The sequence below is a fragment of the Trichomonas vaginalis genome, chromosome III (genome assembly GCF_026262505.1).
Source record: "Trichomonas vaginalis G3 chromosome III, whole genome shotgun sequence".
Taxonomy (NCBI): domain Eukaryota; phylum Parabasalia; order Trichomonadida; family Trichomonadidae; genus Trichomonas; species Trichomonas vaginalis.
The window spans coordinates 24514821-24540581 of record NC_067205.1 but is presented as its reverse complement, the minus strand read 5'-3'; the positions used below and the strand labels follow the sequence as shown (position 1 = coordinate 24540581).

Sequence of the window (25761 nt, the reverse complement as noted above, 5' to 3'; positions counted from 1 at the left end):
TTTATAAGAATTTGAAAACGTGACATATCAGATATCTTCTCCGAGTGAAAAATTATATGACGAAAAACAAAATATTTTCAAAATCAACAATGAGTCCCATCGTATATTGAACAGAATAAGCAATGCTTCTCTGAAATTTGTCTTCTAAACGATTTTATTGTACCAATTCATCTTCTAATTCTAGTCACATGAGTTGATTTTTTTTTCCATTAAAAAAATTAGCGAATTTAGGTAAACTCAAAATCGATTTTTTAGTCGTAATTTTAAATTTTTAGACTTGTAAAGTTTCATGGATCGGTTCTGTACTCGATTCATTTTCATACAGATTCTTCTTCTTAATGATAAAGAAAGCTATTACGCAAACAATTACGATGGCTATCAATGCTCCAACTATACCACCAGCAATAGCTCCTGCTTTGCCCTTATTTGGTGGATCGCTACTATTTGAATTATCATCTCCCCTAGGGGTAGTTTCTATTGGTTTTTTATCACCTGGATTTTCTCTCTCACTTGAACTTTCTTTTCCATTGGGTTTATTTTTCCCATCAGGATTCTCCTCACCAGGTTTTTCTTCTGGTTGATTAGAATTTTCGTTAGCAAATTTGTAATTACCTATTTTTGAATTAATTAAAATAGCTTTGTAATCCTGAGAACATCTTGTTTCAAATTCAATATCAAAAATATAATTCGGATCTATCCATTGGTATTTATAAATTAGGAGATTTTGGACATTTAATATTTTTCTTATACTTGATTGAGAGTTTCCTGTTAAATTATATGAAATTTCTCGTACCATTGCTGTGTTGTACTCATTGTGAGAAGAAAATCTCATTCCATCAAATGATCCCATGACAAGAACAACTGATTTTGGAAATTCGAGTTTGTAATTGGAATTGTTTGAAGTACCAATTGTGAGTTTTTGATTACCAATCATGTAAATGATATCATCTGCTTGTATATTAGATATCGAAAGTACTATTACTGATATTGGATAATCTCCGTAACAATACAATGTTCCAGCTTGAGTGAAATCAACAGCAATCGAATTATTTTGGAGTAATGTATAATTCTTATTACCAATTTCTGCATAAACATTAACTCCAGTTTGATCTGAAATTGGAGAAAGTATAACTTGATATCCTGCAGATACTCGGCATATTGTATTTTTCAATTCTTTCCTTCCAACTTCAAGATCAATAATATTCTTATCATATTTGAAGAGTTTAGTCTTTTTTGCAACTCTTGAATATGGTAAATTGATGTAAATTGTTATATTATATTCTCCAAATGTGAACCTTTCATAATGATAAACTTCAGTATATAATAGATCTCCTTGAAAATATGAAGATAAAAATTTATCCTCTCCTGCTTGAGAAGTCTGGCGAATTAAATGATATATATAACCTACATAAAGAGTTTCTTCTGATGCTGTAATACCTATTTTGAAATGATATGGAGTTGTTTCAATAACATCAAAATCAATCTTTAATGGTGGTTTCAATCCTTTGTAAACAATAAGATCTTGAGCTATGCTTGGATTTTCAACACCTACAATGTGAATTGTAACATTGGTGATTTCAGAAATAATAGGAAGTTCTATTGAAAACTTGACAGACCATTCAGATGAAGTGTTCACTAGTTTATATTTATTTCCATCTGAATAATCTTCAAAATAAAATTTGCGTTCTGCAATTGCAGAAGGGTTATGTCCATATAATTCACATTTGAAGTTATATTTTTCACCTTGAATTGGCGAGCTATGTATCAAATTACATTCATAATATTTGTAATTGTCTACCATATAATGATATTTTATGGTAATATATCTGTCAAACTCGTCAATAAATTTGAATTCAACTTCTCTAATTTCAAGAGCAACAATTTTCACAACAAAAATATTGTTCTCATCTAATGAGGATATTGAAATTACATTCTGATAATCACCATTGTTAAATGAATCGCGATATTGAACTCTTAAAGTTTCGAAATTGCATATATAATTTAATTTGAACTCAATCGGTAATCGAGCATAAAGTTCGGAAAATCCAGTGTTACTATCTAAAACAATAGATGGCTTGGGAACAATTTTAATATCTGTAATATCACAGTATTTAATAATATCTTCATTATTTGAATTGATCATTGCAAAAGATATTTCTGTTTTTTCTTCGGTTTGTTCTGGAATTGAAACATAAACATTGAATTCATTATCATAGCCAACTTCTTCCATACGTAAAGCATGTTTGAATTCGCTATCAAAAGAACTTTCATATCGACCAATTTTTGCTTTATAGATGACAGGATATGTTTCAATGTTATCGATATTGCATTTAAATAAATGTTCTTGTCCATCAGGAATCATATCTTGTGTCTTACGACATGATATTGAGCTTTCTGTGACAATTCTTCCCTGTGTGACTGTGATCGGGATTGTGAAAAGTGATGATTCTTGACCAGATGGATCTACAATTACAATCAATAAATTCTTTTGACCGATCTCAACATTATTCGGAATTATCAACCGAATTGTATAATCATTGTCTGTATTCGGAACTTTCTTTGGTTTATAATTGTTAATAATTGTTGGATTTGACATTTGATTAACATTTTGATCAACAAATTCAAACTTAAATATTGAATCTTCCATTGCATCTGCTTTTCTTCTTCTAACATTCAATGTTAACCTTGTATTTGTTTTATGTTCAATATTTGGATTCGCATCTGTAATGGATTCAATATCTGGAGATGTTAGTATTTTGAAATCAAAAGTCTTATGGACAGCAATAACATCATTAATAATGAATGCAAATGTTAATTGTGATGGTAATGTTTCTTGAGTATTATAGGTTATCATATCCCCTAATTCAATTAAAAATTGACCTGAGGTATATCTTGAATCCAAATCAAAATTATAATTCGAAATTGAAGAGTCAAATTAACCAAATTTAGCTTTTGTTGTTATACTGCCATAAAATCTATGTGGAGATATCTGAATACTTCCTCCAATTGTGCCTGATTTGGTCATATACTTATTGATATTAACATCAATACCAAATACAAACATGCTATATAAATATATATATGCTCCTTGCGTGTTTTGTTTGATAAATATTGAGCTATAAATTTCATTTGGAGACATTTTGATATTAAAGTTGATTTTTTTATTTTCTCCAGGAATAGGAATGATAGTACCTTTTTGACTTCCTAATTCTATTGATAAGTACTCAAAATCTATTTCATTCTTGAAAGTAACTGATCCTGAAACAATTTCATCATCCAAAACATAATAATTATTAGCCAAGTCTTTTGTATTAAATATTTCATGGCTATCAATTAAGAATTGTGGTAAAATCTTAATATTACTAATTTCTGAGTGTTTTAAAATATGTGATGTTTCATTGTCTACCAAGATAATTGATACCTTTTTCTCTATTTTAGTTTGAGATTCTGTAATTTGATAGCTAATAACCGAATTATAGTTTCCAATCCCTTCAAAACCTAAATTATATTGAGAGAGATCTGTTGAATATTCGCCAAATTTATACATCAATTTGTAAAATGGGAAGGATGGTTTAGCAATAACACCTATCGAAATAACTTGAGGATAATCAATTACTGGGTTGACACCACCAAAAGTCAGTTTCAATTCATCTTTCACTTCAGGATGAATGATTGTTATTTTACGAGATTCAGTATTCGAAATTTTTTCAATGTCACCATTTATATAACGAATTCGAGTGAATATATAATAATCTCCATCTTGTAATGTTGGAATAAAAAAGTATATTCCGTCTATCTTTTGTTGTGAAATAAGTGAATTGTGTTCAAAAACATTTTCATTTCCATTTTCATCCGAAACAAGTGCAACTTCAAATTTGCTAATTCCCTATCCATAGTAATTTGCCTCAAATTCTCCACTATAAGAGTAAGTATTCCATTGGCTAGAATAAATATAATAATTTTTATTGATATGAAGTAAAGTTAATTTTGGTTCGCCTTCAAGCAGAACATTTTGAAGAAATTGTTCTTCACTATTAAATTTGAGTTTCATAGTTTTAAATTCTAATTCATCTGAAACATTGAACGTTAAAGTATTTGGACTTAAAAAAGTTGCTTCATATTCTTTTATAATATTACGTGGGAACAAAGATTTAGTGAATGAGACTTTATAATTTATATCTTCTGATAATCCTGTGCAAGTAAGTGAAATATTCTCATGAAAATGAAGTTTTGTCATGATTTCATCACATAAAATTTCTTGTCGCGTTAGAAAAGCAAAAATGAGAATGCTCATTTCGAAATTCAGAAAATTAAAAATATTTTATCAGAATAAAATGCGAAATCATTACCATTTTGAGATTAAGATTACCTACAGATTTTGTCATTATAAATTCTATATTGAACGATATCAATCTTTACACATCTCAAAATTTGAATAAGTAATTGAGATAGGTTAAGATAGCTTATTTAATGATAATGTATCTTTGCTTTATTCTGATCAAAATTCATCGTTTGCAAACCGCTTTCAAATTTTCAGTGTTTAATGTTCATAATATATGGAAATTACAAATGATTAAAATATCATGCAAATTTTTTAAATTGAATCTGATTTGGATAAATTTATTCACAATCTGAAAAAATGAATTTTGGACCATAGCCATTTCATTTCATTAAGTTTTTCGGACTTAATCAAGGAGTAATTTACTACAAACGAATTAATTCAACTCAATAATGTTAAATTTCATCATCAAAATTAATAAAGATTCTTTCTTTGGTTGAATATAATCGAAATAATCTGAAATGAACTTCGTGGAAGATTCTGGAAATCATTGTAAAAGTTCAAATTTTGATAAAATTTGAGAAAAGTGACATTTATTAGATTAATTTGAATACTGATCAGATGCAAATTGTAATTCAAATTTATTTTCAGATTAAATGTCATTTTTTATCAAATGTATTCAAAAATTTATAGACTTTTTCTCTTGAACCTTTCCAAACTCAGCCAAACTTTGCAAGGAACTATAAATTTGTACCTTAAATATAAACCACAAAATTTTGGCTAGTAATAATAGGTACATTGATGAATCATCATTAATTCCAATCCAAAAACATATATTAAAAACAGAATTTATTCGAATTAAACAATGAAAATCCTCACTTATTGAACAAAATAAGCAAATCCCATAAAATTTCCAACATTCTTCTTCTTGTAAGCCTTCTTTTCAGCTGTATAAATGTTTGTTGCACAAGGAGTTCCAACCGGAGTTAAAAATGGAGTGTTGAAAGGCGTAATCGCAGCAGTTGATGCTGGAGTTAGCTTTGGAGTATTAACTGGAGTTAATTTTGGTGTGATAAATGGTGTCAGCTTTGGAGTTTCTTTTGCAGTGTATTTTGGTGTGTACTTAAGTGTTTCTTTCGCTGTGCTAAATGGTGTAATTTTTGGAGTGTAAACAAGGGTATTAACTGGTGTTTTTTGAGCAGTTTTATAAGGTGTATTAAAAGGAGTAACTTTTGCAGTATAAATTGGAGTTGAAAAGTGTGTCTTAAATGGTGTTTTGTGTATTGTCTTATAAGGTGTATGTACTAGAGTTGGCTTTTGTGTGAATTTTGGTGTACTGAAAGCTGTTTTGAATGGTGTAGTTTTAGGAGTTGTTATAGGGGTGCTCTTCGGCGTAATCTTTGGAGTATAACGTGGCGTGTAAACAGGAGTAATCTTTGGTGTCAAAGCAGGAGTTACTTTTGGTGTTTCTTTTGCGGTGTATCTTGGAGTCACAAAAGGAGTTGGTGTAGGGAACAGAGCATTTTGGAATGGATTACTTGGATATAATTTATCATATCCTTCAAGAGTTCTGCAAAAAGCTTCTGGAGGCAGACAAATAAGATTTCGTGGATAATAACTTGTATCTGTGAGGAATTCTTTATAGGAATATGTTTGTCCTTCATGAGTGCAATTTAATGTTTCATATGTATTCTTCACGCGATGGTTTCTAAGTAACAAAGTAAATGATTGATAATCATCTGCACAATGATAAGTTGCGCATGTATCACCTGTATAACAAGTTAATCCAGTAATTGTTGCTGTACCATCAGGACAATAATGTGCTTGTCCTTTTAATAGCAAATAAGCATCATAATCATCGCCAAATACATTGTAATTGTTAGGATTGTAATAGGATTGCGCCGCACAATAGTCGGGGAAGTTTGTTGCAGTTGTCCCATCATTACAAGTTCCACTATATTTACCAGGAAATCCCCAAGTTTTGAACTCAAATGATGATGCATCTTCATCATTATTTGGATCTTGGAAATAGTATTTTTGAAGTGTAGTTTGAGGTGGACCTAATGGCCAATTCAAGTTATAAACTCCATTAATATATTCTTTGTTTCCATACAAAACTGGTTTTCCATATCTCCAATCTACTTCATAGTTTCCTGTATCAAACAAAATTGCCATTGAAACTTCAGTAAATCTTGCAAATGGAATATCTTCCTGTTGTAATGCTAATGGACAAAGGATATCTTGTGCATAAATTGCTGTACTTGGTCTATTTGTAACATGTGAATCCATAATTACACCTGATGGACATCTTTTATTATCATCGCCAACAAACCATTCTTGTCCAAAGAAATGTTTTCCATGATGATGTGCATAAGGAGTTGTCAATATAGTAAAGTTTACTCCATTCTTTTTAATTGTGCAATAAGGATTCGGATAATAATCACTTACTAATTTGTAATGGAAATATGGAACATTTACAAGACATGATAAAATAGCTCTTAAACAGTTATTGAAGAAAAAGTCATTTTGTGTATTAACTTGTGAAGGCTTTGATGGAACAAGTCTTGGATTGAAAATAATTGTCGCTTGATTAACAGCATATAATTTGTAGTCAACATATCTAACATCAGCTTGCATATTAAGATCTCTTGTATTTCCAAATGGATGAGTCATCCAAACTATATATAAATCACAATTATTTATAGGAATCGTCATTGATGTTGTTGCTTTTGAATAGGAATCTGATCCATAAAAGTATCTATCACGAACGGGTTTAACTCTTAACATTGTTTCCAAATAATATTTTACATTAGCAACTGTTTGTTGATAAGCACTTATTTGTTGTGCAGTTAATATATCTTCTTGAACACATGTATAAATTGTATTTTTCCATATAACTTGTTGTCCAACTGATGTGCATGCTTGTGAATCCGTATATGTTCCATTGAAGAATCTGTTATCATTTGTAATTCTTATTGGTTCAAATTCAGGAATTGAGTCGAAAATTGGTGTTGATTGTGGTGTTGGTTTAGGAGTTGGTCTTGGAGTTGGTTGTGGTGTTGGTCTAGGTGTTGGAAAGATAACTCCTGCAAAAGGATCACTTGTAAAATATTGATTTAACATATTTCTTGTTCTACAGAATTGTTCTGGTGAAGGACATGTAACAGTTCTTTCAGGGTACACTGATGTGGCATTTTCCTTTCTTGTATATTTAAATGTTTGGCCTTTTGATGTGCATGTTATTCTTGTTGTTGCACTTGTACTCATATCAATGATTACATCCATGTAAAAACTTGTATATCCATTACATGAATAACTTGCACAAATATCATTTGAATAATATGTCATACCTGGAATTGTTGCTTTTCATGCTGGACAAGTAAAACTTGGAACTTTGACCATTTGAAAATCAAGAGCATCATTTCTCCCTGCAATTGAATATCCCTTTGGATTGTAAAATGATGGATTATTACAATAGTGTTGTTTTGCAATTGTATCTTTGTTCGAACAATCAACAGTCTGTGTATTGAGAGATCCCCACGTGTTGAAATCATATCCAGCAGTGTTTAATTCTTGTGATGGATCATAGAAATAATTGTCCGGTAAAACATTTTGTGGAGCAGATAATGGCCATCCAGAAATATAATTTCCATCGATTGAATCTTTGTTACCATATATCAGTGGTTGGGCCATTGACCAATCTACTTCGTAATTACCACTATCAAGGAAGAAAGCAAGTGTAACATCAGTAACTCTCATGAATTTTCCAAATTTCGTTGTTGTAAATTGAGCGTTACTTACATCGGTGTAATAAATCGACTGTTCTGCGCCTGTACCTGGAGAAAGACCACTATCTTCAAGGACAATACCACTAGGACATGTATTCTTATCTCATGTAAAAATGGCAGTTCCATAATGCTTGATCGCAAAATAATGAGCATATGGAGTCACTAAAACGGAGAAATTTTTGCCATTTTTAGTGAGATTGCATATAATTTTGTCATATGGAGTTGGATCATATTTCGGATGGAACTTTTGGATCAAAGTATCGGACATTGTTAAGATTCTTAAAAAATGACCGAAGAAAAAGAAGAAAAGTCCATTGGGATCAGAATTTTCACTTTGTACAGTATCTGGAAGGTGGTCATTATTCAAATAAGTGTTAATCTGGATAACGCGATTGTATGTCAGTTCTCTGAATGTCTGGGATTGAACTGAATATTCGTCTTGGTAAAATGGCCTTGAAAAGAATGTAAAATGCAGGTCACTATTAGAGATATTCGTTCCTTCAACAATGGAAATCTCATCGTCCGTATCTGATCTCAAAGAAATAGGTTCGGTTTTGGGTAAAACTTTTAGAAACCTTTGTAAATAACTCTTTATGTTATTCATTGTCCCTTTAAAAGCTGCAATTTTGGCCGGATTCTGAACATCATCTGCCTGACAAACAATTGTTTTGCCACCCCATGTCACAGTCTGACCTGCACTTATGCACTTAAGCGGATCTGATGTAGTTCCATCTAAATACTGATAATCAAGTGTGATTCGAATTGTTTGAAAAGTTGATGAACTGTATAGGGTACGTTTAGGAGTCTCTTTGGTAGGACTATGTACAAAATTATTGTTTTCTCGCTTAAAATTTGGCCATAATATACATAGGAGAAGAAACATCAAAAGTTTGAATCCAATAAATTATCAATTGAATTTTTTTGGATAAATATCAGACATCAATCTATGAACCACAAACTTTAATAAATTTATAAAATTGTCAAATCCGGAACTATCAAATTGAATTTATTTTCAAATAAGAGTAAAGAAAAAATTAACAGAATCGAATGGTATGATACTATATTATTAAGTTTGATCGTAGAAACGAAAATTAACAGTTCATTTTTTTTCACATGAAAAACATTCATAATGACTATTCATATTATACATGGCACGATGGGCGCTACTTTTTTGGCGCCAGCGGCGCCGCCCGCGCCTCCGGTGGCCCCACTGGTGGGGAGGAGACGATAGAAAAAGATATAAATTTTACTAAAAAAATTGAATTTTGGAAATTCTTTTGATTTTTTTGAATGATTTACGAAGAGATTGAACACATTTTGTACTATGAAATATCGTTATTAATAAATTTGCTTCTTAAACATCTATTAAAATCGCAATTTTGAATATTTTTATGATTTTTTTTGACCCGATCACTTGCGCCCGCGCCCACTGGGAGGGCGCTTGTAAAGTATTCAAAAATCAATGTAAACATTTCAATTTTTGCTCCCACCTCCCATTGGGAGGGGGGCATATATCTTGTAGCGTTCAAGTTCAAGTGATGAAAGTGCATAAGAAAGCTCCTTAATCATACCGATAGAAACAGCATTAGGGGCGCCAAATGGCGCTCGGTGATGTTTCCCATAAAAGTTTAATTTCAGGTATCCATAATCATAACCTGTCAGACGCAATAATTCATTAGCACACAATCATCGTTTCTCAATCAAGAAACGAAACGCACGATTGATTATGCTGGCCATTAAATTTTCATATCAAATAATTTACTACTTCAAGAAAAATTAAAGACTATCATCAACCAAAGCTTAAAATTCTCAGTGTTTACAACTCTCATACTTCGAATATGCATATTTCCAAAATAGCATGAAAATTTTTTTCATTTGAGCTCATTTTCTTTTGTTCTATTAACTAATACATGCAGTACAAGCTTGTTATACGTATACTTAATAAGTAAGGTCTTAAGGGAAATAATAAAAAACAATTTTGCTATTAATTATATTAAACAATATTTATTTGTAATTTCGTGATAATTATATTTCTTATTACAAAGTAAAGGTATTTGATATAATGTTTGCCTTACAAAAATGTTTCCTTTGTCTTGCCACCATAGGTATTCTATTTTGTCACTTTTTGCGCCCGCCGTGCCATGTATAATTCATATATTAATTGTCATCAAAATTTATTGATCAAAAAATGTGCAATTGAAAGATAAAGTGTAATTGAATTAAATGGTTGATCATTATGGTTGGAGAACTACTGAAAATTTAAATACCTCAATGATTATAATAAGATTACAAAGCAACCTTAAGTTACTTTTGAAAGCTATGCATTGAATTTTTTTTTGAGATTTCAGTAGACAGATCATTTTTGATAGATGGGTACGTATTATGCGATCGTACATTATATACGATTATTTACTCTTATCATAAATACTCTTTTTATCAAAAAATTAAAAATTGGATTGAATCTCATTCAGTAGTAGGATATGACGGGTTTAGTGACTTTTTTTGTTACATCTATATATAGACGATGCATTAAAATATATTTATTTATAAATCATTAAAAAATTAACATTAATTTTAAAATAATTTATTTTTTATCTTTTATAAAAGAAGCTATATATAGATGATGTCAGATATTCCGCGATTAATTAAACATTGTTTAAATCCTGAATGGGTTAAACTTCAATTTAAAAATGAAGATTGTGAATTATTAAATGAATATGAAAGCCAAAATAAGCTAATGAGGTATAAATATAATGATAAAGAATATTTAATTTCATGGAATCAATGGAGTCATAATCAAAGACCTCATAAACGAGAAGAAGAAATTGAAAATAATAAAATGGAAATCATTGATGACATTAAAGAGGATGGAATTCCTAAATTTTGTAGAAAAACCTTTAGAACTAAGTTAGGAGCATATAAACGTAGAGTATTAAATCCTGAATATCTTAAACATCAATTTAAAAAGGAAGACTGTGAATTATTAAACGCTAATGAATATGAAAATGCTAAATCAAAACTGAGATATAAATATATTGGAAGTGATGAAAGGTGTAAAGATAAAGATAAAGTTTATTCAGTTTCATATAATAACTGGCACACGTTAGGGATAAGAAAACATTTAGGAGATTATGGTAAAAGTTCCGAATTCTTCAAATCTAGTATGTACGAGAGAATAAAAGAAATTAGAAATAATTATTTTCATGAATGAAAGATTCACTACCATAATGAAATAAAAAATTTTTTAAAAAATAAACTTTAAAAATTCATGTCTTACATTTTTGAATAATTTATTTTTTTATTTTGTATGAAATGAGTGAATCAAAATTCGTGACTGTAAATCAATTAATGAATAAACTTTCACCAATTCTCACCCAGGTTAAACAAGTAGACGTTTATTTTGATGATTACATACAAAGTTTATTTTATAAAGGTAAGTTTAATATTAAACCTATTGCTTTTGCATTTGATGGTAAATTAATCGAAAATTCAAAAATTTGGGAATTAATTCCGGATATTGAATTTATAACAAATATTAAGGATAAATGGTTTAAACAACAAAACCACCTCACTAAAGTTCTTTGTAGATTAATGATTAAAACTGAGGAAAAAGAATTTAACGGGTTTAAATATCATCCATGTAAAATTTTAGAACTTGGTAACGAAAAACTTCAGAAAAAATTAAACGAAAGACTATCAAAAGATAAAGTTGAAAGAGTAAATAAACTCGCTAAAGGTAATGGTAATGATGAAGATGAATTTGATGAGTTCAACATTGAACTTTAAGAAACTAATGATTATTTGAATTTATGAAATCAATTATTTGATTCATTCTTTCTTCAATCTCTTCTATTCTTTTTGTTAAATCATCTATTTTCATTAATGAGGTGATTCTTGATTGAGGAATAGATTTCAAACTAACCACTCCTTTTATTTTTGAAATTTTGAATCCATCAACTTTAAACATTTTATTCAATTTACATGTTGTCAATTCTTCAAATAATTTTTTATTATTAGCATAATAGTCATTAAATTCTTCAACAGATGAAAAAATTTTTGTTTCAGTGATGGGTTTAACAACGTTTATTTTTTGTTGAACATTTTCACTTTCATTTATTTCTTCCTCCTCTGTTTCATTTATTTTTAAAATCGGTTTCATTTATCATTAAATAAAAATTAGAATATAAGTGATGAAATATATTTTTTAATTAATATTAAATCAGAAATGGCGGCAGGATTCTTTAAAAAATTATGGGATGGAATTAAGAAAGCTGCGGGTTGGGTTTATAAAAAGATTATTAAACCCGTTGCAAACTTTTTGGCACCAGTAGCGAAAACGGCAGGAACTATCATAGGTGGAGTATTAGGTACTAAAGCAGGTAATCCGGCGATGGGAGCACAAGCAGGTAACGCAATTGGTGGAATAGCTGAAGGAATACTTAATAAAATAGGAGGTAGATAGTGGAAAAATAAATTATTTTTATCTTAGTATCGGTTGTAGTCTTTGATAAACTTTTTCTCCTTTATTTAAAACTTCTCTTATTGGGGCAGCTTTTGGCGTTATTGATTCAGCAATGTCACTAATTGCTTCTTTATTCTTAAATATCCAATTTGCTCCCTTCTTCAATGTTTCCCAAACTTTATGCGCTCCTCTTTTTACTTTATCCCACAGTTTCTTAAATATACCTGCAGCCATAGTTGATTATTTCATTAAAATTAAAAATTCATTTTCATCTTTTAATTTTGATTTTTATTTATTAATAAATGACGACTAACTATTTGGTGCCAAACACTAAACCGATTAATGGAAATGTGTTTCATTCATTCGAAAAGATAAATGAAATATTCGCAAGAATGACGGTAGAAGATATTATAGAGAACTTGAAAGTTCATGCTATGACTCTGATGCTCCATATTTTGATGATAAACAAACTCATTTAAGAATTACAAATCCGGCTCATGATGTGAACCAATTAGGTGACACATATATTAAACGCAAAGTTAAAGCAACTCTAGTTTCAAATAAAGCTTTCACATGTGATGCCGCTTTTAAATGCATGCGTTTATTCGTTGGTTACAAATCATCAAATCAAAGCTTTAAACAATTAGAAGTAGAAACCGAAAGAGGTGATGCCGGTTATCTTCAGATGGATTGCGCCCGTGAATCTTTTGCATTTGCAACATATAAACCAAAATCAGAAAGGAAAGTTAAAAAGTTTGTTCATTCGTTATATAATAATGTTCAAAAATATGATAACTCAGTATGTGGTAAATATATTGACCCTTCAGAAGTTTTCAAGAAAGCAAATGAAGAAGTTGATGTCACTTTTGATATGATTATTCCGGTAAATGATTTGTTAGCATTTCAGGCGTTCGATGATTATCCTAAATCATTTGGTGATATCATTCTTAAATATTATGTTTTCAGGGATACTTTAGTATTTTGTCAGGTTGACCCGTTAAGAGTTGCTGATTTACAAAATTACGTTTATGAAAAGATAACTGATGAAAATTATGAAAAGATTATGAATCATCTTTATAAATATGATCGCAAATTCCAACAAATCGGACTTCCTGCCAAATTAATTACAAGCTTAGCCACTACATCTGCTGACGCAACAGTTGATGACGTTATTATTTCATGCACAAAGATGGAAGTTTTAGAGGATAAATGCATTACACCAGGATACGGTTTAATTGAAGAATCAGTTAAAGCAATACCACGTTTATTCAGTAAGGAAGATCCATTCATGATTCCAGCTCAACATATTGACGTTCGTTCACTAAATGGAGGTTGCATCACTCCTGAAGGTATTAGCTCAGATTTCTCATACGCTCTTCATAATGTTACAGATGTTGTGTTAACATTTCCGAAGAATGCAATGCAAAGAACGGTTTTAGAAAATCCAATGCTTCGAGGTCTTCAGGTCACTATAGATTCCAGAAACTTCCCCGATCAAGCGATGACCACAGTGGGCGACATATTCTTTACACGTATGCTTCAAGCTTCTGATTTAGATGGAGTGAATGAATGCACAGAAGAATACGAGGACTCATTGACTAGACCACTGAATGCAGATGATGGCACACCATTAGCTAGAACATGGAAAGACCAAACTTCATTCTTATGCACTATTCCAGTTCAACGTGATGGAGCGGGTATATTCTTTGATGGATTAGAAACTTTCAACTCACAAGTTACAGTACAAGTGAAAGCATATCCAATCATTCAGGGTGAAAATGACACTTACTGTTCAAAGGTGACAAATCCTCCTCAGGTTTGGTTTACTAGGACTACATATTGGACATGGACACCGGACGAAGGTTTGAAATATCATCCAACAGGTACACCACACAGTATAGAAGTTCATATGATGAAATATTGATGAATAGAAATGTTTAAAATTATAAATTTATTTTTGATTAAATGGATTTAAATTCATCCACCCCTTATGAAGAATTAGCGGGAGTATATAATACAACGTAGATGATATGATTAATGAAGCATTGAGTGATAATAGAAATGCTCTATCTAAGGAAAAATTAATGAAATTCCATATTCTGAATGTTACTTAAATTCAATCACTGCAGCAATTGGTAAACAAAATAAAGGTAAAACATTAACGATATTAAAACAAATTATCATTATTGCTAACACTTCCCCCTATTCACATGTGTTAATTTATATCAACCGTTCAGGTTCACCTTCAGATGATACATTTGAATCTTTAAAGCATTTAATCAAAATTCCAATTATTTATTTATCACAAGAAGAAGCAGAAGATTATTTAAAAAACTTTTTAATGTATAAAGAATTATATAATACAATCAAGAAGCAAGGATTAGAGGATAAAATTATTGATAAACAACGAGATGAATTATTTGAAACACTTTCTATTTCAAATTTTGATAGAGAATTTTTGCATTCACTCATTTTTCTAGATGATGCAGTGAAATCAAAACTAATAACAAATGAGAAATCATATTTTAATCAGTTATTAACTCAATGTCGACACATTCAGTGTTCATTCTTCATGGCTGTTCAATACTTCAAAGCATTAAGCACAAACATTAAATCAAATCTATCAACTCTTTTCATTTTCAGTGGGTTTAGTCGTCAACAGTTGAACGTTATGCTTTATCAAGTGAATTTAAGCATTAATGAACTTTACACACAATATCAGCAATGAACATGGGAAATAATAGTTGATTTAAATAAAGGAGGTGTTAAATTTGATTAACTTTTTATAATTAATTTTTATTTTTTATTTATAATTAAACATGACAGAAATAGCAAATCTTCTACAGGTTCCATTAAAACAAGGGACAACCAAAAAGGGTGCATATAATAGAACTATGAAAGTTCCTGATGGAATGAAAGAATTAGTTCATATTGTTGCTGTCTTCAAAAGATGTTAAACAAATGAGAAACGTTTTAACATTACCAGAAGCTCAAGCATATGCCAAACGTCATGGCCCAAATTGGGAAGCACACGAAGCAGACATTACGGGTCCAGATGGAAAACCTGATGGTATAAATGAAGTTTTCGTTACTGATGGTCAAGGTAATATTAAAGTCATAAATGGTTATAAATTAACTATATCTGATTATCCTAAACGTAAAGCATATAATGAACGTTATCCTATGCAATTTGATGAAAATGGAAAAGCTGTTAAACAATACATTGGAGAAGGTAAAGATGGTCCAATTAATTCATACCGTTATAATCCATATTCTTATTTCAATGAAGAATTAAATGCTATTGAAGAGGGACCGGATGGATTACCACGATATTCTAACCAGTTTGATGGTAAATATGCAAATATTAGACCTGAAATTTCAGCTAAGAAATTCTTTAAAGTTGCTTTATTCGATCCAGTTTTCGCAAATGTTAAAGATGAACTTAAACATCAATTCCAACCAATTATAGTAGTAAGAATTGCATCAGGTGCTTTATCTCAAGCATTCAAAGATTTAATTAAGAAACCATTATATCAGCAACGTGGTTTAACTTATGATTTAGTTAAGGAATCAGATAAAAGAAAATTTGAGAAATCAGATGATTATAAGAATGCAATTAATGAATATATTAGGTCTATTAATTACAATGAACCAGCTAAAAATCAACTTCAAGAACAAATACAGGGAATAATAGATTCAAAACTTCCAGCAAAATAAAAGTTTAAATATATTTTTTTATTCGATTATAAATGAGAAGACGTTTTACTAGTCAAAAGAACACTAACGCAAAAGCGAGATTACGGTTGGTTATAACGTAAATGATGATAAATCACGAATTATTCAAAATGTTAAAGTTAATGTTAGCCCTGAATTAACAAGGTCAGCAACTCAACCAAATTTATTAACTCGTGACTTACCGAAAAATGAGGAGGAGCAAAATAAAGAAGATAGAGACCCAATCATTTTATCTGAACCCGGTAAAGAACCTGTTGAAATTTCCACTTATCCAACATACCCCCCACCTCTTTCATCAAACATCGAGAACCCATATAAAATAGACATTAATTCTGAATTAATGAAAATTTACCGTGATATAATAATTAATAATTATGATTCAATAATAAATTTAATTGACGCCATCTGGTTTAATTATTTTACCTTATGAATCATTAATTCACATTATCGCCATTCTTTGTGATGTTCAAGATTCAGACGTTAAGATTCAATTTTTCATAGATGATGAGGTTTCATGCTGCGGAACAGTTGCAAAAATAAATCCTATAAAGGATATTAGCACAATTAAGATATCAAAGAACGGAACAACAACTGAACTTCATTTAACATATAATGATATTTATAATAAAATAGTTGATGAATATAAAATATCACTTGAAAAATTCTTTGTTAAGGCTATTTAATATTCAAGCATTAACATTATCGAATAATAATCCTTTGAATCATAATCAATAATAATTGACCTTTCACCAGTTTCTATCGTTTGTTTTATTTCTTTTTGTTCCCACTATCCGGATCGGTCATTGTAATTGTTTTTGTTATAGTATCAGCTTTATCTTTAACTTCAATCTTTTTTCCATCGGGATATTTAAACCAAAATTCCAAAAATTCGATATTGTCAATCTGTTCATATTTTAATCTATCAATTACATTTTTAATACCATCTGAAAATCTTATGAAATGGTCATTATATGGGTTTGATTGAACTAAATTTGAATGAAGTGAAATATAACCTGTTGATGAATATGACATCGACTCATATTTTCTGAAAACACTAAAATTTATAACATGAATGAATTTCTTATTCGTTGAATTTATGAATTCTTGAGGTAATCTTATTCTAGTTTTATTTCACTGGAAAATAACGCTTTACATATTTTTAATCGTAATAAAAATGTCAATTATCAATATTATTTCGAATAATAACTGTGAATTAAATTTAACAGTTAGCGGAATTTATAATGTTACTCTCGTTTCTGTGAGTGGTAAATTTAATCCCATTCTTTTAGACCCTTCAGATTATATATCATTTATTAAAGATGACCATGAGCCACATAGCGGCGGGGTCGTAGACCTTGAAAAAACGTATGATATGTATATAAATAATGTGATAACGAAATGGGATATTAACATGATTTTAAGTTATTTAAATGAATCATTTATCGTATGGTATGAAGAAAATTTTAAATCAAAACCTGATAAACTTTTTGAACTTGATGAAATAAATAACCTTATTAAATTTCCGCTGAAAATTAAATTTTGTACTCCTCTTCGTTCATTGTTGGGGATATTAAATTTTGAAAAAGATGTTGGGGATGTTTTGTATTCTGACACTGGTTCCAATTTCATTTTAATCAAATGTGATAAAGTTAATACCCCAATGAGATTTTCACATCAAACATTAGACCCTAACTCTTACCCATCAATACAAAACATTTTATCCATCAACTTAAACACATTTTCTTTATCATATCCGTTTCAATTATCTGGGAATTCATTTATTCTTCATTCAAAAGATTTATCAAATATTAAATTTAGAATAACTGACCTATTTGATTGTGATTTAGAATTCATGAATGAAATATTATGGCAATTTCAAATAGAAAAAATAGCTGATGAGATAACGGATTAAATATTTATTTTTAAATCATAATAAATGATTAAACAACAGCAACAGCAACTTAAGGGCAAAACACCCAGGTCCTTCAGACCATTACATACGCCATATATGCATATAATTCAAAGACGGCAGAACAAACGCAAAGGTTGAAATATGGAGATTTGGAGATAGTATTGAAAAATGAACATTTCGAATTCGTTTGCAAAGGTGGTGCAGTGATATCAAATATAAAAGAAATTTTATTTATGAATTCTAAAATTAAAGGTATAACGGATGATATAACATCAATTCCACCAGAAGAACAGAGATATTACGCATTAAATGCATTTCCTAAAGTTTTGAAGATTGGAAGATTTAATTTAAATGAGGAATTCATAGAAGGTTTCCTAAACGACATAATGAAGAAGGCAAATTTGGTTTATGTTGATGAAAAAGATAATGAAATTAAAGAAAAGGTTGAATGGTATCATGAATGGACATTTGAGACTTTTAAAGTTAAAGCTGATACAGCATGGGTTTTAGGATGTTTAGACCTTAAAGCAGATAAAACATATGTTGATGATGAGTTAGAGAAGAAAGCTGACAAAACAGAGTTTCAAACATTAAAGACAGAAATACTTCAAACATTATATCCTGTTGGTTCTATTTATACGTCAATGAATTCAACAAATCCTTCAGAAGTTTTAGGTTTTGGTATGTGGAAGCAGATTGTGGATAAATTCTTATACTGTGCTAGATATTCAAAGCAAACAGGAGGTTCGAAGAAAATTAAAGAAGCAAACTTACCCCCGCACACTCATACAGGAACTACAAACTTTTCTGGCGACCATAGCCACTCATTAAGAGACCACCCATTATACAACTCAGAATATGAAGCTGGCTATGATGTTTTATCTCCAGATTATAACCATTCAGCAAAAAAGACTTTTCGACCAACTGAACCAGGAGGAAATCATGTCCATACTTTCACAACAAATCCAACAGGTTCGGGTAAAGATTATATGCCACCATTTGTGACTGTATTCGCATGGTACCGCGTTCAATAAACACACTTGAGCCTACTTTGCAGGCTTACCGCATGAACTAAATATATTTTATGTTTGTAATTAATTAGGTAATGAAGTAATGGATGAACTGCAGAAATAAATGTTTACGTTAATGTTTACGTTAAGTGACTCAAAGAGTCCGGAGACAAAGTCTCATGATTTAGGTCATTCAATAATTAATTATTTTTGAATAACTGAAGGTGTCACCACGTCACCATGTGTCACCAGGTAAATTAACTTCATTAAAAAATGATGACAACATGACATTTTGACAACAGTTCAGGAGGAAGGCATTTATGAATTATTTTTATTTATTTTTTATTTTGTATGTAAGAACAGTAATGTCGGTCGAAGCAAAAACATTCACTAACAAATCTAATGGTGAAACATTCACAAAAGGCACTTATAACGGTATTGAAGTCTTACGTAGAGACAAGGATGGTTACATTAATGCAACAAAGATGGCAAGAGAAGTAGGAAAGTTAAACCATTTAAGCAGATTTCTCAATAGTGCTAAAATGCAGGAAATTCTTGAGTTTTGGTTGAAAGCATACGGTGGAGCCAAAAGTGGCTCGACCTCAAAACAAGCATTTTATGAGCTTACAAAGGGTGTTATAAATGAATTCAAAGGTATTTACATACATCCCGACCTCGTTCATTTTGTTGCTGAATGGTGCTCTGTAAAGTATGCATTTTATGTCAAAGATATTATGGATTCCATAGACAAGAAAGTTCATGAGAAGTTAGATGAAGAAGAACTCGAAGATACAGTAGAGAATGCTAAACCTTTGTTCGAACAAGAAGTTAGAAAAATGCGCGAAAAACAATTAGAACATGAACGTGAGATATGTTATGGTTATAGAGATTCTCCATTCGAACTAGACCAATGGGAACAAGAAAATTTAAAGAGAGAATTTAGAGAATATGAACTCGCTAAGATAGCATTAGAAGCTGCAGAAAAGAAGTTAAAAGCTTGGGGTCGTTTTGTACAAAAATATTGTGAGTAAATGAACCATTTATTTTTGTCATAAACGACCAAAAATATATTTTATCGTTAATGTTTACGTTAATGTTTACGTTAATGTTTACGTTAATGGTTTTTAGGTTCTTCAATAATTAATTATTTTTGAATAACTGAAGGTGTCACCACGTCACCATGTGCTACCAGGTAAATTAACTTCTTTTAAAAAGTGTGACAACATGACATTTTGACAACAGCCCTGAAAATAAATTTTATCGTTAATGGTTTTTAGGTCATTCAATAATTAATTATTTTTGAATAACTGAAGGTGTCACCACGTCACCATGTGTCACCAGGTTAATTAACTTCTCTTAAAAAGTGTGACAACATGACATTTTGACAACAGCCCTGGAAATTTGATGCAGTCCAAAAATAAAGTTAGTTTTAAAATTATTTTTATTTTTTTTATTCCTATATAAATGACAGCAACAAACAACAACAGCAACTTTATAATTTCTGATGAAAAAGTTATTGATTCATTAGATGAGGAATTAGTTGTGGCAGAAACTAAAACCCTCAACGAAAGAATTGGTGAAAACAAGATTGATTTACATAACTACCTCAAACATGATGGAGGAAGAGGAAGGAAAACTGGTATGGCTTTATTAGTAAATAAAATTTCAAATTTAACGATTATAGATGTTGATATCAATAAATCATACAATGATGAACTTAAAGAAACAGTTAGAAAAGATATTTTATCAAAACTTTCGGATAAAGATGTTATCGTTAAAACCGCTTCAGGAGGTCTTCACATTTATTGTAACACTAATTTCTTCTATTCAACCTCGAACAGAATGATTAAATGTTATTCTTGCAATGATTATGATGTTGATATCATGACTTCTATGGATGATTCAAAGCGTTCTTTAGTAGTTATGGCTGATTCAAGAGTTCGCAAGAATGCAACAGAACCAATCAATACATACTCATTCATTCGTGGAAGTTATGATTCAACATTAACTAGAACAGTGAATGATATATTAAATGATTTGAATATTAAGGTAAGAGTTGAACAGAAGAACGAAGAAATAAAGAGTATAATGAATGAAAACAAAGATGTAAACATTGACGATAAACTTGCCCAGAGCATAGTTGATGGTATCAGTGATTTTGAAGTACATAATGACGGTGGAAACATGAATTTAGAAAAAGAAGTTACATTATTCACACTGTTTCAAGCAATTAATTCGTTACCTAATCATTTAATTAATGAAGCATACGATAACGTTTATAACTTCTGCAGTTTAACAGAAAATGCAAAAAGTAATTTTGAAAAAGCACGTAGTAGATATGCACATTTAATGACTTCTCCATTTGTTTTGGTGAAGATTCTAAAACTATACCAAAAGGAATATTATGATGAATACGTTTTGCCTTTATTACGTAAGCCAAAAATAACATTTGATATAAAACTTGATGACTCGTTTTTGATAACAGATATTAGACGCAAGGCTGAAAATCATCAGTATAAAAACAGTTCTGAAGTAATTGAGGATTTATCACGTGTAATCCGTTTTGTAGATTGTGGAAACAAATACTTCATTCAAAAGGACTATAATATCCACGACAAAATGAATCAAATATCATTCGTTCTTCAATCAAACATGAAAGAGTCACTCAAAATGATTAAATTATTTAAAGAAGAAGGTAAAACAATAACAGCATGGGATGTACTACTAAATCAATTGTCTTCATTAACCGTTAAGGGTGTTTGCTTTAAATCTGATTCTCCAGATGTTTCTCAACGTTTCAAGGTTATAAATACAACGTTCTCGAAAAGCCTGATTACTCAAAAATTGAGATGTTTATGAATTTCATTAAAGAAGCCATTTGTGATAATAACGATGAAGTGTATAAATACCTTCTCGGCTGGATTGCATCAATGATTCAACATCCTGGAATCAAGAATGAAACAGCAATTATTTTGAAAGGACTTCAGGGAACAGGTAAAAACAGATTTACAGACATTATTTCTGAACTTCTCGCCGGTTATTCATGTAAAAACATTACCGAAATAAGTGAGCTAACGGGTAATTTCAATTCAGTAGTTGAGAATAAAATGTTTCTTGTACTTAATGAACTCAAGAATGTAGGTGAAGACAGACTCGCAAACTTCAACGCTTTGAAATCAATTATTACGGATAATGAGATTAGAATTAATGAAAAGAATCAACCCAGAAGAACTGCTCAGAATGTTGCCAATTTCATTTTGGTAACTAATAACGTCTACCCTGTCAAAATTGAAGTTGGAGACAGAAGATACGTAGTTTTAAGAGTTAATGGTAAATTCAAGGGTCAATTTGATTACTTCAAGAATTTGATGAATTCATGCACAAAGGAATTTTATGATAATTTACTGACGTATTTTATGCAATATGACCTTTCATCATTTAATGTACGAATCATACCGATGACTGAAGCCAAACAAGATTTAATAGAATTATCAACAAATCCTTTAGATGAATGGATAAATACACATTATGATGAATTGTGTGCAGGTATGACGTGTAAAAATGCTCTATTCTGCAAACCATCAGACGTGAAAGACAAAAATTTCCAAATGAGCATTAAGGATAAATGTGAAAGGAAACATAGAAGAATAGATGGTAAACAGACGTGGTGTTATGTTTTGAAAGAAGAAATGAAAGGATTATATAAACAGGTTGAACCAAACGATAATGAGGATTCATTTACTGACGATGAAATACCTGTAAATGAAGCTTTATAAAGTATGTTTGGAATTTATTTTTGCATTAATCCCGCTGTGTTGTCAAAATGTCATGTTGTCATCATTTTTAAAAGAAGTTAATTTACCTGGTAGCACATGGTAACATGGTAACACCTTCAGTTATTCAAAAATAATTAATTATTGAAGAACCTGAAATCATTAACGTAAACATGAGACTTTGTCTCCGGACTCTTTGAGTCACTTAACGTAACCATTAATTTTCATAAATGTTGTCAAAATGTCATGTTGTCACACTTTTTTAAAGAAGTTAATTAACCTGGTGACACATGGTGACGTGGTGACACCTTCAGTTATTCAAAAATAAGTCATAAATGCCTTCCTCCTTTCGTAAATGTTGTCATCATTTTTTAATGAAGTTAATTAACCTGGTGACATGGTGACGTGGTGACACCTTCAGTTATTCAAAAATAATTTTCGTAAATGTTGTCACAAACTTTAGAACGGCATAATTTAAATTTTTATTTTTATCATAAATGGATACCCCACAAGCTCAAAATTTACCACGAATCATAACAAGGGAGGAAACGATAAAAATGATGCGAGAACTTGCTAAAAATAACAAACCACTAAAACTGAGAAAATGTGGTTATGCAGTAATGATGGAAAGAGAGACGTTGTCGAAGAGGAATAAAAATTAAATTTGGATTGAGTTTAAAAATTCATCTTTATTAAATTCATCTCTTCCAATCAATTTATTTATTCTATTAAATTCTTTTATTTTTGCTTCACTCAGTTTAAGGATTGAACGGTAAGTTTCTAATTTTTCGATTATTTCTTTCCTCTCTTTATCGTTTTCAATTACTTTAGTTTTATGGGCATCAGCCCCACCGCATTGCGGCTTCTTTTTGTAATAGCATATTTTTGATTTAATTCTGTTTAGTTTCTTTTTATATTCATCGTCTGGACTCTGAATCTTAATTGAATCAGGACTCTTGGATGCTTTGTTGTCACTCATTTCTTACGAAATAAAAAAAATTAAATATTATTTAAATATAATGGAGTAATAAAATAAATTGGAATTTCTATTAATTTATTGTCAACTTCAACTAATACATTACCGTTAATATATCTAACAAATTCAGCTATTGTGTCAAATCTTCGTCTTCTTTTTGTCATTGATTTATCAGTTTTTCCATAATCGAGATGAATCAAAACTTTATCCCCTTGTTTAAAATTCATGAGCCCCGAATTAATTTGTTCACGTTTAACATCATTTAACCTTTCCATTTGCTTTCTAATATATTCCCATTCTTTTGAAATATCATTTTTCATTTCCACTGGTTTCATGTTTATAGTTCTATGCCATGTATTATTGTAATAATATACTAACTGCTGTATGATGGAGTCATGATTTCCCTCCCAGTATATCTGACCGTTAACCCCTAACGCATCTCTAAGAGTTCTCATTACTGCATCAACTATTTTATTATGAAACGTATATGGAGAGGATGAAAAGAAAAAAATAATTTGTGGGAAATAATGAATCATAGTTGCCTGAAATCCTTTATCACCATCACCCCTGATATTATCTACTCTTTCATGATCTAGTAAGTATTGTATAGCTCTTCTTGTTTCCTGTTCTGTTTTCCCTTTCACCGGAATGCAATATAAATATCTAGTGTTAATGTTAATGGTGAATAAATAAGTAACGTTTCCTTTTGAATATTCTAAATGATCGATTTCGTATGAATATGGATATGGTGCAAATGAAGGGCGACTAAATTTTTCCTTTAACGGTTGAATTTTCGGGTCAATTGGTTTATTTAATATCTTGAAATCCTTTTTAAAATCTTTTTGCTTCTTTAATGTTTGAAATGGATATAATAAAGTGAATGATGAAGGATTAACTGAAGGAGGCGGTACTGTCGTTGGAGGTTTTGGTGTTGCAAGTGGTTTAATTTTATCTGCTTTGATTTTGGATGATGAAGTTTTGGATTTCATTCCCCCCTTCATTAATTCTGGATGTATTCTATTCATTTGTTTTAAATATACTGTATATAAAGGTTTGATATACTTTCCCGCTTCGAGTTTATGTTGAAGGATGAATTCCAAAAGTTGATCTTCATTTAAAAGTCGGGCTGAATATGGTTTAACTAATGAATCATAAATTAAAGCTTGTGCTTCATTTATGGTCTGAAGGACCTGGGCGTTTTGCACCTTTAGCTGTTGAACATTTGCTACTTTCTCTTTCGGCTTTTGCGGCTCAGGATTATATAATTTATATAATTCATCAATATCTTCTTCTGTTAATACTTTATTTTTGAAATCTTTCAACTGTTTAAGTTGTGATTTAGTTTTTTCCTTTGTATATTCATTATTTTTAATTTTGTCTTTAATTTTAGAAATTATTTTATCATGATATTTCAAAATTTCATTTTTATAATATGGATAATAATATTCCATATCATCACCCGTTATATTGTTATTATGTTTTTGGAGATATGATTTTAATTCATAATAATTAAGAAAATTTTGATTAAGTACTAAATCATCAATTAAATTTTTTAAATCTGTGTTATCCATTTATATAAAAATAAAATAAATGTTTTAAGGGTGCCCACCTCTTTGAATCATAGTATCAAAACCATTATTTACATATTGAATCGCATCATTAACGGTTCCTTTTGTCTCTTCTGTGGCATTTCATTAAAAATAAAATTTTAAATTGTACTAAATAAATGGCATACAACATCCATTTTCACAACATACAGCCTTAGTGTGTGACCCTGTTAATGCAGTCTTACCGATTGTTAAGCGAGTCATTGAACCGTTTTTAAG

General features: G+C 30.2%; 6 protein-coding genes and 3 pseudogenes across 9 annotated transcripts, besides 1 other annotated feature; 4 read left to right on the top strand and 5 right to left on the bottom strand.

Moving 5' to 3' along the window:
• Positions 1 to 271: 271 nt before the first annotated feature.
• Positions 272 to 2854, bottom strand: TVAGG3_0757140 (glycoprotein 38 family; the record flags this gene model as incomplete). The annotated part of the gene is made up of 1 exon (XM_001310467.2): positions 272 to 2854. One exon carries the CDS (start codon positions 2852 to 2854, stop codon positions 272 to 274), a length of 2583 nt encoding a protein of 860 aa, XP_001310468.2.
• An 81-nt stretch (positions 2855 to 2935) lies between these two features.
• Positions 2936 to 3547, bottom strand: TVAGG3_0757130 (uncharacterized protein; the record flags this gene model as incomplete). The annotated part of the gene is made up of 1 exon (XM_001310468.1): positions 2936 to 3547. The coding sequence occupies one exon, from the start codon at positions 3545 to 3547 to the stop codon at positions 2936 to 2938; it is 612 nt and encodes a 203-aa protein (XP_001310469.1).
• Positions 3548 to 5158: 1611 nt separating this feature from the next.
• Positions 5159 to 7564, bottom strand: TVAGG3_0757120 (regulation of choline O-acetyltransferase protein; the record flags this gene model as incomplete). Its single annotated transcript, XM_001310469.1, has 1 exon — positions 5159 to 7564. The coding sequence occupies one exon, from the start codon at positions 7562 to 7564 to the stop codon at positions 5159 to 5161; it is 2406 nt and encodes an 801-aa protein (XP_001310470.1).
• An 81-nt stretch (positions 7565 to 7645) lies between these two features.
• TVAGG3_0757110 (regulation of choline O-acetyltransferase protein) lies at positions 7646 to 8038 on the bottom strand (the record flags this gene model as incomplete). The annotated part of the gene is made up of 1 exon (XM_001310470.1): positions 7646 to 8038. One exon carries the CDS (start codon positions 8036 to 8038, stop codon positions 7646 to 7648), a length of 393 nt encoding a protein of 130 aa, XP_001310471.1.
• A 4509-nt stretch (positions 8039 to 12547) lies between these two features.
• Positions 12548 to 12763, bottom strand: TVAGG3_0757100 (uncharacterized protein; the record flags this gene model as incomplete). Its single annotated transcript, XM_051245471.1, has 1 exon — positions 12548 to 12763. One exon carries the CDS (start codon positions 12761 to 12763, stop codon positions 12548 to 12550), a length of 216 nt encoding a protein of 71 aa, XP_051092058.1.
• Positions 12764 to 14618: 1855 nt separating this feature from the next.
• Positions 14619 to 24696: a mobile genetic element.
• Positions 15349 to 15834, top strand: TVAGG3_0757090 (annotated as a pseudogene). The gene has a single exon. A coding segment is annotated over exon 1 (486 nt).
• Positions 18201 to 19210, top strand: TVAGG3_0757080 (annotated as a pseudogene). Its single transcript has one exon. A coding segment is annotated over exon 1 (1010 nt).
• On the top strand, positions 19552 to 20217 carry TVAGG3_0757070 (uncharacterized protein; the record flags this gene model as incomplete). The annotated part of the gene is made up of 1 exon (XM_051245470.1): positions 19552 to 20217. One exon carries the CDS (start codon positions 19552 to 19554, stop codon positions 20215 to 20217), a length of 666 nt encoding a protein of 221 aa, XP_051092057.1.
• Positions 21806 to 22962, top strand: TVAGG3_0757060 (annotated as a pseudogene). The gene has a single exon. A coding segment is annotated over exon 1 (1157 nt).
• Positions 24697 to 25761: the final 1065 nt, after the last annotated feature.